The 14204-nt window shown below is 39.5% G+C and overlaps 1 protein-coding gene across 5 annotated transcripts in view; it reads right to left on the reverse strand.

The window, feature by feature from the left end:
- The window catches only part of brsk2a (BR serine/threonine kinase 2a), a 219430-nt gene that overhangs the window by 26443 nt on the left and 178783 nt on the right, over positions 1 to 14204 (reverse strand). For all 5 annotated transcript variants that reach the window (XM_084734104.1, XM_084734103.1, XM_084734102.1 and 2 more), the window contains exons 7-10: positions 14094 to 14162; positions 12138 to 12284; positions 4717 to 4748; positions 1890 to 2054 (exon numbers count right to left, since the gene is read on the reverse strand). In XM_084734104.1, the coding sequence (XP_084590230.1) occupies positions 1890 to 2054; positions 4717 to 4748; positions 12138 to 12284; positions 14094 to 14162 (413 nt within the window). The remainder of the gene's footprint in view (positions 1 to 1889; positions 2055 to 4716; positions 4749 to 12137; positions 12285 to 14093; positions 14163 to 14204) is intronic.

Consider the following 14204-nt stretch of genomic DNA (forward strand, 5'->3'; position numbering starts at 1 on the left):
ACTAGGACATTAAACTGCAAAATCCCTCACTATGATGAATGTCCTTTAATCTTTTTGGGTTCACTGTGAAACAGCTACTAAATAGCTTCCATCATTAAAACAAAAGTTTAGTTTTACAGGTCATTAAGCCATTTTATAATATTCTGCATATATTGTTTTTTCATATCCAGAGTCTACTGGTGAGTTTATGAAAGTATCAAAACATTATGAGTCCGTCCTCTTTCTCTCTCTCTGTGAATCAGGAAGCCTAATATCTTTAGCCTCTAGGCCAATACTCTCTATGCAGAAGGCCCAGGGATTGGCCCTCCATAATAAAGACAGATTGGAAAGCAGTAGGAGGCAAAGAGACAAGGACCTGCAACTTCAGCTAAAATGAACCAGAGGAGGGGAGATAGAGACTGCAGATTTTCCTCCAGTCCAGCACTATTACGGGACACTCCCAGGAGGAAGGAAGCAAACGGAAAAGATGGGTAGAGGGGAAAAGTGACAGAGCAATGTTCGTTTAGTTTTAAATTACAGAGGCCAGAAAAATGTAAAATAGAGGGAAAGGAGATAGAAAAGCAATGCAAAAACATCTGTATGCCCACATTAATAAAAAAAAAAACAAGTGTATGAAAGACTGCAGGGGAAGTCATCCTCTGCATAAATGCGTATTCTTAGTAGCAAAAACATAACCACATGTGTAACTCAGACATAAACATTAGCAGCAGAACATAAACAATGTGACCCAGGAGAGTTTCTGTGGTGCAAGCCAGGATGAGTTTGAGAGGAATGTATCCAGGGGCAAGCGGTGTAAGCGCTATGTGATAACAGTTAAGTGATCTATAGCTTCTGACATCTAAAGTGACAGCCTCACAGGATTTCATAAGAGCCGGAAAAAATCCAAGGCCGTCTGTGTGCACGGACACAACACACACCCAGCCCTTCTATCACAGTATTACCACACTGCTCCGTCCTCTCCTCCCAGTCTTCACCTGCTTTTGTTTTTTTTCATTTTTCAACTGTTTCACCTTATTTCCCCCTATACTCTATTTGACTCACCTCACTCACACACTCTTAGAAATGAAGGTTCCAAAAAGGTTATTTCTAAAGAGCTGAGGGTCTACCTTTTTTGAGTAAAGGGATTCAGATAAAGAGGGTTCTTAATGGAACCCTTAGTATGATTAAAAAATAAATAAATACATTTTGGAAGGAGTATTTCAGGGATTGTTGAAATACATGAATACATGAACAACAACATATCTTTTTTTAGCATAAAAGGGCTCTCTGAAGAACCCCCTAGGTGGGTTCTCAATAAAACTCTTGGAATATAAAAAGGTTCTTGATAGAACCCCCTGAGTGTATTTTAGATAAAACAGTTGGAATATAAAAAGGTATAAATCTATGCATTTTATTGCATGTTGAGAGTAACAATAATGTCAAATAATGTCATGTTATAACCTATTACCCAGTAAAATGATGTGTTTAATACAAGGGAAGAAGGAGGTGCTGGAAAATGTTTGAAAGAAATTACAATTTGATTCAAAGTTATTTCTTTGCAAAACAAATGACTAATATGCTCCACAGATTTAAGGAAGTCATATAAATAAGCTAAATCAGCTAAATAAGCCAATACATAATATGCCCTTTAAAATGTGAAATAAAATACTTTAATCTAATTCTTAATGCAGTAAAATAAAAAGAAGATTACTGATCAATGAATTATAGTCATAAATGAGGTATAACTGAAACATTTTACCAAGCACATCACCTCAGTGTCCTCGAGGGGAGCTACAGACCTGCCCACTCACACCTTTTTATTCACTGAACCACACATTTGTATTTCTCTTCTTCTTTATCCCACCTTTTTCTCTTTCCCATCCCTCCTTTTCGCCCCTCCATTCACTCACTCGTCTGATAGCAGGTCTTTCAGTAGTTTGTTTTTGTCTCTGAAGCAACCAAGGGAGTGCATGCTGTCCAATACGTCTGGGTCGATGTCGTCTGCAGAGGGCAGGCTGCGGATGGTCACCTTCCTGGGCACTGGCTGCTCTGGCTCTGGTTCATTCTTCCCCCCTCTGGGAATGCAAAGAAATTACAACACAAATAAGGACGCTGTCAGACATAATGGTCCCCAGTACTGTAATTAAGTACACTTTAATCTACATAACCATTTTCTTATATCTTAAATAGGCATTATGGATCTTAATCTGCAGATTTACAGATTTAATAAGTATTGTAAACAGAATATAATGCATGTGAAGTAGTTTAGTGTTTGTTTGCCTCATCTGGGAATAAGAAGTTTGCCTCACTATGACCTGGCTTCACATTAGGAAACTTTCACAGTCACATATTTTCTCCAGATTTAGTCACTTTGCATGTCAGCTTCAGAGAGTGAACACGGGTCATCATGCTCACCAAGATGCAGACAGATGACTGAGTCATGATGCCAACTTTTGCAATCTCCCCATCTCCTCCCTGCTTGTTTTTCAAACTTAGTTTCTTCATTATTCCCTCTGCCTTTCCAAACACTCTCCTAGATATGTCACTTTCCTCTGTCTCTCTTTTGTCTGTCTGTATCTCAGGAGTACACAAGAAGGACTTTACTCTCTGGGATTTAAAATGAAAGGCTGATCTACACTGACACCATTTTTTAGAGGATTTCTGGAACATTCTTGAAGTCTGTCTCAAAGAACAGATTCATCTGCCCGGTGAAGCACACAAGCCCCATAGGCAGCTATTAAAGTCACCTCCACGTTTCTATATGCTGTGAACTTGTGAACTGGACCTGCAGTGACTGTGCAGCCCACACAGCCCCCAACCTCAGTTTGGTGGTGGATGTAATGAAAAAGTGAAAAGTAAAACCCCTGACTCTTACAGCTGTCATTAAAGGAATATTTCATCCCTACAATTAAAAATACATCTTTTCCTTCTTACATGTAGAGCTGTTCATCCATCTAGATTGATTTAGTGCCTAGTTTTGGAGATATCAGCTGTGAAGATGTCTGCCTTCTGTAGAATACAAGTGGACATGATTTCTGGAAAAAGATAATGCTGTTGATTTTTTTTTCAACACAAGATGAATGTTATTCATCATGCATTATATTTGGGAGAAGACAGACAAGTCTACAGCTAACATCCCTGAGACTCTGCAAATCACACCAAAACAATCTATATGGATACATAGCAGGTGAGAGGAAAAATATGTATTTTTGATTTTGGGGTGAACTGACACTTTAACTTCATGTGTTGCCCACTTAAAACTACACCCAGGTGCTAGTTTATTTGGTCCACCTGGTTGAAACTAATGCAATTAATTTGAGCATGGTTAACCTAATCTACTGGAAACTGGAGTAGGTGTTTGTCCACTGCTCATTATTAGTGATCCTGGTGAAGACAGTTTGGTCCAGCGCTGTCCTTTCAGCACCACAGCTCTGCTGCTGCTGCTGGAAGATTGTTAGGAAGCTCACCCACTAATTATTTGAATTTGTAAAGAAAAAGTTTGTTTGATTTGGATAGATGGCTGGACATGTTTTCATTTTTAGCCACCACTGATGAGCTGCTTCTGGGCTTCTAGTCACAGACAGCCCCCGCTCTCATTCATTCATACGTTCATTCATTCATTCAGCTGCACACTCGGCCAGCCAGCCTGCTATGTAGACACAGACAGTCATGCAACTTCCTCACTGACACAACTCAGATTACATTAGTCTCCTCTCGCAGCTCTTCTCTTGTCTCCTCTTATTTCTTTTACCAGGCTCTGTGTCTGTTCACATGATCTTTCAGTGCATGACAGAGACCATAACTCAACCGCTTCCAGGACTCACAACCTCACTTTCTCATGATTCATCTTTGCTCTAGCAGAGTAAGAACCTTTAAAATTCTTAAAGAAAATCTTTAAATTACTTTTTTAATGAGCCCACTACAACTCTACTGCTTTTGTTCCCCGTTAAAGGTCCAGTGTGTAGGATTTGCAGGATTTCCTTGGCAGAATATGGCCAATATGGAGCGCTGTTTAGTTTTCAAACTAATGATTCAATATAGAGATTATGGAACTGAGAAAACTTGATATTGCTTGTTATGAAAATGTTTATTTTACCTCTTTCTTAAGAAAAAAAATCAGTTTTAAGGTCCAGTGTGCATAATATAGAATAAACAGGGATATATATTGGCACCTACCAATAAAAATAGCTGTTTGTACACACTGGTTGTTTAGGCAGATCAACTGCTACTTTTAAATGGTGATGACTGGAATATCAACTTTTACAAACAATTAGTGTATATTATATTATTATATTACATCTTAAAAAACAAACAAATAAAAAAAAACTTAATGCTTTTGTCCTACACATGAATGAACTCTGACATAAACTTCAATGACCTGAAACACAAATTTTCTCAAAAGATTAATGTTACACTCATGTCATGAAAGTTAAGTGGTGGGTACAAAGAAGTCAGGTGGGTTCATCCTCCCTCACCATCCCTGCTTGTTCCCTCTCCCGTGCTCCCTGTTCAGTTGACCATATGCTGCACATCCTCTTTCATGCACTACCAATTTACCCCCACATCCCCGAGAGTGGAGTCATGCCCTACTCAAATGTACTCTCGTGTACAGGGCTGAAACTCGAAGCCATTTATCATGTGGTTGCTCCCCCCAAGGTCTACAACCCCTGCAGAATAAGCTATGAGAGGAGAAGAGGAGAGGAGTGTAAAAAGGAATGAAAAACAGTGAGTACTTACATGTACCATGTGTGCTTCTGGATCTGTTCTAACTGTAAGAGACATGAGTGAAGAAACAGCAGGTCAGCTGCACAAGCAACATGATGTAATTGAAACAAATTAGATTAAAAAAAAAACATGACATCAGATATAATCAATTAGAACAATAGGCACAATAAAAGGTCATGACTTAAAAGAAGTAAAATACTATATATGGACAATTGCACCAATGCCTCCACAGCTGTGATTGATACCATGCAGCACTTATGTTAGATTATTTAATTCCCAGAGCCATTTAGCTGGCATATATATTTGTGCATGAGATTTCCTAAAACAGTTTACTTCTGCAGACACAAATATTTCACTTGCACTGCACCATCTTGGCCTGTTGAGTGATATTTGCATTAATATATGCTACTTGAAGTATGCTTGCTTTTTTGTAGCGCGACCATAAGTATGTAGCATAAAGTGGTGTACAATATGCTCTGAATAAAGACATCTTCACAACATCTGTACACATAATAAACTTGCATGAGTGAATGTCTGCTTGGGTGTACATCTTGCAATATTGCCTTTGAATATTACCATCATCTGTCCTCTGCTCTGTAATAAAATGTCCAAGATTTCACAGACTCCAAGATGGTTATCAGACAACCTGAAGCCAGGAAATGTGTAGACATTTGTCCTTCTTAGTCTTACATATCAAGAGTACACACTGTGCACAGAACATATGTTGATGAACTGCTGTAGACCAGCCCTACTTGGATGAAGGAGCACAAGATCACCTGCATACATAATATAGTTCACGAGTATTACCAGTCATGCAGGCTTTCAATTGCTTGGACAGATCATCAATATACAGATTATACAAAACTGGGGACAAAATTATCCCTTGTCTAACAGCATTGATAACCCCAAATAGGTCTGAGACACTATTGCCCTATTTAACTTGCATAGTCTAGTAAGCATACTGCTAAACCTATGGGCCTATGCTACCAAGGGTCCTATAAAAGGTCTCATAAACCAATGTTTTGGGTTTTTTTTTCTTCTTATTTTTACTTTCCATTGATTAATATGTCTTTCTAAAAAGATGTCAGACTTGACGAACTCATGTAAACAAACAAAGTGTATAGACTGTTGAACAATAAAGGATCCTAAAAGACAATACCCACCCCAGCCACAGCCTGTTCACCCTGCTGCTGTCTGGCAGAGCAGCTTCTTTCTTTCATTAATTCATCCTCAGCATTCCACCATGAGATTATTTCTATGACCTCTATGATTATTTATTCGAGTACTGAAAAGGGAGAGAACAAGGGATGTGGTGGGTATCGTGCCTGTGCCTGTCTTGGGCCTCAAGACTAAATCACCTGTATTTGGGCCGTCCTCTTTGACTCAGTTTGACACCCTTTCTATGATTAATACAATCAATCTTTTTGGAGAGAAAATAATCACAGAGGAAAAAGGTCAACGCAAAGAACTTTCAGTCTTTTTTCCCACATATTGAAATGTTTGTTGCGGAATGAGCTGAGCTTACTGGAAACACAATAGGACAATATGGCCAGATTGAACGGTGGAAGTAAATAATAAGGTTTTCAAATATTAATACTGCCGATGGGAAAAACTTATTGAGGAAAAGAGCGAGACAGAGGGAGGTGCAGCAGCAGCATGAGAGCGAGGTGATACAGCCGAGCTATAAACAGAGAATATTATCTCCCTCACACACACTGCTGACCCTGCCAAGCCCTCTGGTCCAAAGGGAATCTCCCATTCTCATTCTCTTCCCATCTCTCTTACTCACACACTTGCTCTCTCAATACTACTCTTGTCATCACACTTTTAATGTGCCCACTTTGTCACCGACGCTGTCAACATGGTCGTTTGCCAAGAAAGTAAAAGCAGCGAGAGACAGGAGTAGCGAGCAAAAGGGCAACAAAGGAAGACGTCTGCTTGAATGACTTCACAGTGTTTCAACTGCCCACAGAGGAAAACAAGATCAATGTCACTGTTGGGACTTTTTAATTTGCTCCTGCTGTTGTAGTGGAACCACAGGAGATACACATAGCAGCTCTAATTATTATCACTTATTCAGAGGTAGAGTTCTTGGGTACGCGCCTACATCGCTGTCTCAGTGTCCCCACATTCCCAGAGGATTTACCTCTGTGCTCGAGCATTGATGAATGCTAGCCAGATTGCAGTTACTGACTGTAGGTGAGTCTTGTCTGCCTCCACAGAGGTCATAGTATTGACAGAGACACCCTGCCTGTCAGATAGAGGCCAGTGGGTGACCCACTCTCTCCCACTTTTATTGAAGGCCTGGAGGCAAGAGACTGATATCACACACAGGCTTGAAAGTGATGTGGTTTGAAATGCAGCATCACATCAATCAGTCTCTAAATGTGACAGTACCAATTCCAGCTGCTTTCACTCAGGCAAAGGGGAGAGATGCTGCAACGCTGCTTTGGCTAGGTGGGTGTATGAGTGTGTGTTCAGGTATGCTTTCATCTGGGCGCTGCAGAAATAGATTTTTGTACATTTGTGTATTTATACAAATGTATGCAGGTCTATGCATGTCTCAATCATATGGCTGTTTATTGGGTCAGGGCAAAAATACAGTTACTACATATCTGGTAAAACTGTGTTAAATAGATTTTTTGAAGTGAGATTGTTTGGGATACTTATCCACGGTCAGGGAAGATATTTGAAGCAGCAGCAGGAGTATTGCTGAAGGAAGCTAAGCAATATACTGGTGTGGGCAGGGTCAGCAGTGATACATATTTTAGCCTCCTAAAAAAGCCACCAATGTCAGTTCAAGTGTACACTATATTTAGAATATTTTCACTGCTTTACCTTGCCACCAGACAGCCTTTTTTGATGGGAAACTGCCATTTTACTGTATAAGCCGAATACCACTCTCTCCAAAGCCAGTAGACCCCTCTGGCAAAAACATTTTATCTCACAGTACACATGAGTTTTTGGTCTCCTGCTGCCTCAGTTGGTTTGTTTGTGTTAAAATTGGTTAACTTGGTTTTACCAGAGTCACACAATAACACAAAGTAACTAACCAGTCAAAACAGTAGTAAAACAGCAACAATCATGTTTTGCAAGGTAAAACTGCTGTTTTTGTGAAAGCTGTTTTGCTGCCTCTTCAAACTGGGGTGTGCTGACCACCATCTGCTGTAGGTAATATACTCACTACGGATAAGTAGGCACTTAAAAAAAAGTCTGAACTATCCCTTTAACACCAGAAAAAGCCTTTTTAACATTTCTTTTACCAAATAAAAGTTACCATGTAATTAAACAGCAAGACAACACAAGTAAAAACCAAACTGCAGTGACTGCACTAGCTGCATTCTAAAAGCTATAGCCTATGTTATTTTTTTTTTGCATGGTTTTTGTAATTGTTTTGATGCTCTAGTATCTGAGAAAGTGAGTTTTTATACCACATAAAGGAGCCAGTAGCTAAATCTAATAACCGAGAAAAATTAACATCAGATGAAATAGTGCTGATAAAAGCCTAGCTTAGCCAAGTAGCAAAAACAGAAATTCACATGATGAACTACAATGACATTTCTCAATGAGATTAGTTTTATTTCACATTTATGGAGACAAAAACATACACGCCTCCTTTATTTTCATTCCAGCAATATTGATAATTGATACTTTGTGTTACCCCCAAGATTGCATTTTTTCTGCTTTTTAATACACAGTAATAAGAAGCCAATCCTTTTCATTAGCCAGAGATCATGAGGAGGCAGATCTTTCCAGGGTGTCTGTGTTCATTTGAATAGTGAAGATGAGATGACTGTGTGGCTGGCCCGGTCACCTCTGGGGCAGACAGGAAATGAAGAGAATGTTTTTTTATTGGGCTAAGCCCCTTAAGCCCAGATACTCTGATTCTGAGGGGCCTTTGCTTTGTGTACCTTTGCATGTACAAGCAAAACCTAATTAACAGAAGGTGAAAATAGACATACTGAAGCACAGCAAGTAGTTGTGATCTGATTACCTTATCAATTTGATTCAACAAACTACTGTCAACATTATTATGAAAAATAATCCCTAGAAAAAGAATAACACGTTCCCTTATGACATCATTCCCACCCTTGGGTGCACGTGTCTCATGTCTGACTGGGCGGTCACCACTAAACTCCAAGAACGCTCAATCTGACAGGGCTATTTGACATTCTGCGAGGTTACAACACATCCCCAGAGCTCTGTTTGGAGCCCTCATGCGCGGGAGGGGGGCGGAGAGGTAACATATTCTCTCCCAGCAGCTCGGCCTGTGTGTAACCCTTTGTCGAGGACAGCGCTGGAGGCTGCTAGACATATCTAGGGGATCTCAGGGTGACCTGTCCTCGTCAGGCAGAGAGAACAGAAAAAAATGAAGTGTATAGTGTACATACAGCATACCAAAGAGGCGAGAGTTTTTCAAGTTCATGTTTCAACACTACTGCTCGTCTGAAGGGCTATAGCTTCAGGTTGTCAACTCTCCTGCAGAATGAGCATCTCTGTCTTTGTAGCATTCTGATCTTTTTTTTACTGGTGTTTCTTGGGAGGGTAACACTTTACTTGAATATCATGACACCTGTCATGAACATGATGGACTCTTTATGAATGTTTATGGTTGCTGTCATTAAGTTTCATTTGGTCAGTTATGTCGTTTTTAATGCTTTTAAAGTTGTTTGAGATGGCTTTATTATGACAACTTTATCAAACTCAAACTATTTAGTTTAATGTTATGTTGTCATATGTGGGTGGTTTTGACACTGGACTTCATGAGAACATATTTTCCTTGATCTGAAGTCAAGTGATACATTTTGGATTTGTCATAGCTCCTTGGCTTACTAAGCTAACAAGGTAATGCCAGCCACAAATACCAGCAGCTAACTCTGTAACCTAAATCACCTTGATGTTTTACTCTGTCATCAATCTGCCCTTATAACATTTAATGACATCGTAATGTCAAGTCTAAAATGTGCAACTTCAGTTGAGGTCATGGAAAATATGAATGACACACAGGTCTCATGACGGCCAGTGTCAAAACCAACAGTACACAACAGTATAATGTATGTTAAAACATAAAGTTTAACACTTTGTTTAAGTTTGATAATGTCAAATTATCATAACAAAGAGAATAACGGATTATGTTGTCTTGGTTCATGTTCTCATAACAGAGACATGATATTGGCTTGATTAATGTCAAGTAGTCAGAGCAAAGACATCTCATAATGTCAACTTCGCATTAAAAATGACATATATTACTATATGACAACAGTCATAAACATTCATAAAGACCTCTTCATGTTCATAGCAGGTGTCATGACATGATTGTGACAGTATAATGGCAGTCTTATGCACACCCTTTCCCGTTTTTTGTTTTTTTGCTAGTTAACATCATTCTCACGCTGTGAAAGACAACTAAGAAATGGAGAAATGGAGCACCAGCATCCACTTAAGGGTGGTGTCACCACATCTGCATACAGACAAGTGCATGAAAATTGTTTTGTTTATTGTACTGTTTGACAAAGATACCTGCCAAGCCTGGATAAGGTATATACATACAGTATGTCTGTGAAAATGTGTTGGGTTTTTTGGTTGTTTGCAGATAAACTTGCGAGCATGTCTATATCTCTGTGGGTCGTCTGAATGCGAAATGCAGGATGACAACAGAGGGCAGCGGCGTCTCTCTGTGAAGTCTGTACTTTCTGAGATCTCTGGCCACTTCCATTATTTACATTTCCCTTTGTCCATCTCTCTCTCTCTCATCCTGACTCTCTCTGTTTTCATGCTCTCCTACAGCCACCTTGCCAAGGTGATCAGTTGCTGTGCAGAAAAGGATTGGCATTGTGATGAGTGCACTAAACAGTGCAGAGGGAGAGTGCACAAACAGCAGTCCTCTCCTGAATTCACATCCTGTACTTGAGGAGGAACTCAAACAGAATTGGGGATGAGGCGAGACAAACACATTTGGGACACAAGGGAGGGAAGAAGAAACAAAGAAAAAAGACAATGGTTGGCTTGGCAGCGTCGAGTTGATATTAGCCACTTTAGTTTGAATGTGTATCTCTGCCATCTCACTCTCTCCTTGGAGCATTAGAAGTTTTCCCAGCTTGCTGTGAATCTGCAAAATAATGATTCTCCTTTCCTCTCTTAACAAAGACCTGATGTGTCTGTTTTTTCCCCATGAATGCCATCTCAAACAACATCTAAATGTGTTTTGCTGCCTCTACAACATCATTAGCAAACACTACTAGTCGTGGACTATGAATATAAAATATTCAATGCAGATATAATTCATGTCTTATTGAGTCACTGAGAATGTTAGAATTGGGCATAACAAGGTGAAAAGATTCTTTGTGCCTTCATGTAGAACAGAAACACATCATGCTTGCTGCTAAAGAACAAGAAAAGATGCACTGCAGAGGTTCATAATACTTGAATGTTTGTGTGCCATCATGGGTGTGAAGGTAGAATATACTGTACATACCCTTACAGATATATGTAATAATTACACCTACACCCACATGGTTGTCAAGCACATAAGGGTGTAATGTTCCTTCTAAAATCAGGGACATTAACATGTAGTTACCTCCCTTTTACTGCAGTAACATTCTCAACTCTTTCAGGAGGGAATTTTACAAGAATCCAGTTAATGGGAGTTTGCGGCTATTTAGACGAGGTTGCACCAACAAAGATTAATTCAATGTAAGATTAGTTCCAGAGTTTGGCAAAACTAGATTTAAAAAGAGTAAATCCAGATTTAAAATTAAGCAGAGCTCTGTTAATCAACCAAAAACTAGTCACTGTTGAGTACATGCAAGTTTACTGATGCAAACGGAAATTAAATAGAATTTAATGAGGAGATGCTGCTTCACCAAATTAAAATAAATAAATATGCGTGCTGTTGGGAAGTATAAAGGGAGGGTGTGGGCTTTCTCCTGCTTTCTGCTGCTCTGTATTCCTTTATAAACTTTACACTGTTTGCTTGTTCACTAAAAAGTTAACAAGATGTTACACTATTGGACAGCTGGTTGTTTAGGTGTTTGCTAGCAAGCTAAAAACGTTAAGCAGATGTTATACTGTTTGCTAGCTAGTTAAAACATTGACCAAATATTACAGTGTTAGGAAAAAGGAGATTGTGGAGTACAAGTGGAGTAAACTGACAATGGTGCAATGTAATTTTAAGTTAAATTGTGATTTAATCAGGTTTAAAAGTCACCCTTGGTGCAACCCTGTCTTAGCTAGGTCAAGTTCTTCAGCACCAAACTTGAAAAAAATAATATTATGTCTATAATGTTGCCTAAAAATTGAAAGCTATTGTCTAAAATATAATTCAGTGTTGCAGGATGAATATTTCCCTCAGTCTCAACTAAAGGCCAAGCTCAAGGCCAAAAGTACACCAGACAACATAACTGTTATGGTGTATTATCATTCACCAAACTGACCGTTAGTCTTTTGGAGGCATCCACTTCGATCATGCCACGGAGAAGGTTCTGACAGTCTGGAGGGATGAAGTGTGGCATGTGAAACACTCCCAACTTCACCTTCTCTAGCAGATTCCTCAAGTTGTCGTCGTCAAACGGCAGGGCACCCTGAAAAGACAAAGAAAAATAGCAGAGGGCGAGAAGAGGAGTGGGAAAGTGGTGAAAATATAGATGTAGGAATGAAAAACTAAGCAGGGAAGAAACAGTTTGCACTTGTGTTAATGGCAGCATTAGAACAGAAAATAAGCCCTATTGAGAGCAGAACAGAAAAAACACATGAAGAATGAATGACTAACAAGGCTTGCCAGAAGAAACGAAAGCAAATTTTGAGTCTTAATCCTGCACCACTTAAAGAACAGGCTCGCTTTCTCAACTTGTTCAACTCTCCAATTAGAGAATTGTGCCCTCAGCCACGATGCAAAATAAATAATAAACAGCAGTAAGCTGAAAACAGGGCTTTTCTAATAATTACCCAGCTTTCTCATTTACCTCGTTCATTTAGCATTCTCTCATCAGAGTCATTTATCAGAGCGAGCTGACACCTCACAGATGTGGCTGTTTGATGAATGACAACCTCCACCAGAAGACAAGATGGAGGGGGAGAGACAGAAGAAAAGGCTGAGAAAGACAGAAAGAAAGGCTGAGAAATTAAGAGAGGTATAGAGGGAAAAAAAGGCTTGTGTAACAGATGATCTGAGTGCAGCCTAACTGCCGGGGAGTATGCGTGTCTCCCACAATCAGACAAATGGTTATCTCGCAGCCAGACAGCAGGACGAAACAGGAGAAAGACAGTTTTCATCTGCAATGAAACAGTGACGGGGTGAAACTTTCGCTTTGGAGCGAAAGAAGTACGGTCACAATGGAGACAGCGGTAAACAACGTCAGGTTTATGCAACACAGCAGTAGAAGGGAGACTGTCCTTAACACAAGTGCACACACACACACACACACACACACACATGAGACAGAAAGAGACGGAGTGAGGGAGAAGAGGCAAAAACAAAGACAAATAAACAGGGCCTGTGGCCAAAAGCCGCCCTGTCAGCGTTGGTATTTATTTTGGGCTCTCTTCTTTCAGTTTGGCTGCATGAATTATTCATGGAGCAGGAGTGTGTAGGAACTACAGTACAGCTGTTGATGAAACAAAGCTTCAGGGCTGCATGGCTGGGGAACCACAGACATAATGTAGCTGGAGAATAGACCTGATTATGGATACAGCAGTGTGTGTGGATACAGGATAATGAATAAAAAGATGCTTCTATTCTCTGATCTCCTCTATTACGCAAGAATATCAGCTTCAGGAGGTTTCTGCAACATTCATATGGTAAGACCGTCTAAATGTTGGGATTTTCAATTTGACTGTCTGAACCCTGAGTTTATATGGCAGCTTCAGGATCTTCTCGTTCCACTAAGGTCAACCTAGATTGCAAAGTTATCAATGTCCTGTCAGAAGGTGCACCTGCTGTCTACTTTTGGTACCACTTTACAATAAGACTACCTTTATGAATGATTTATAAATAATTTTTAATTAGGTTGGTTATCATCTCCTACCAGCTCTAATACAAAATATATTTTTTATTTTATATTATACCAACTAATGATAAAATAATACAAATTACAGCAATAATTTAGTAAATATTATCATTTTATTGTTTATTAACGGTAAAATAATGATTTAAAGTACCATTTATTGATGATTGTCCTTACCACAACTTTTTGAGTATTAACATATGCCGATGGTGGTTAAATACTGGTAACTTAGGCAAGTTTTGATCCATTACAGCTGCTGCAAAGGCTAAATATACGGAAAGGCGACTCTTCGTGGTTAAACTGTATGATGTCATACTTCTCTGGAGACTTCTGAACTGTATGTCAGTCCAATCACCGTCAGTTAGTAAAGAACAAGTTGACACTCACCACCAACAGGGCAAAAAGAATGACCCCACAGCTCCAGACGTCTGCTTTCCTCCCGTCATATTTCTCTCCCTGAGGACAAGAGAGTGTTTGTTAGCGGCTTAGCGCAGAGTG

The sequence above is a fragment of the Lutjanus erythropterus genome, chromosome 13 (assembly GCF_056507025.1).
Source record: "Lutjanus erythropterus isolate fLutEry1 chromosome 13, fLutEry1.hap2, whole genome shotgun sequence".
In the NCBI taxonomy this organism is placed as follows: Eukaryota; Metazoa; Chordata; class Actinopteri; order Lutjaniformes; family Lutjanidae; genus Lutjanus; species Lutjanus erythropterus.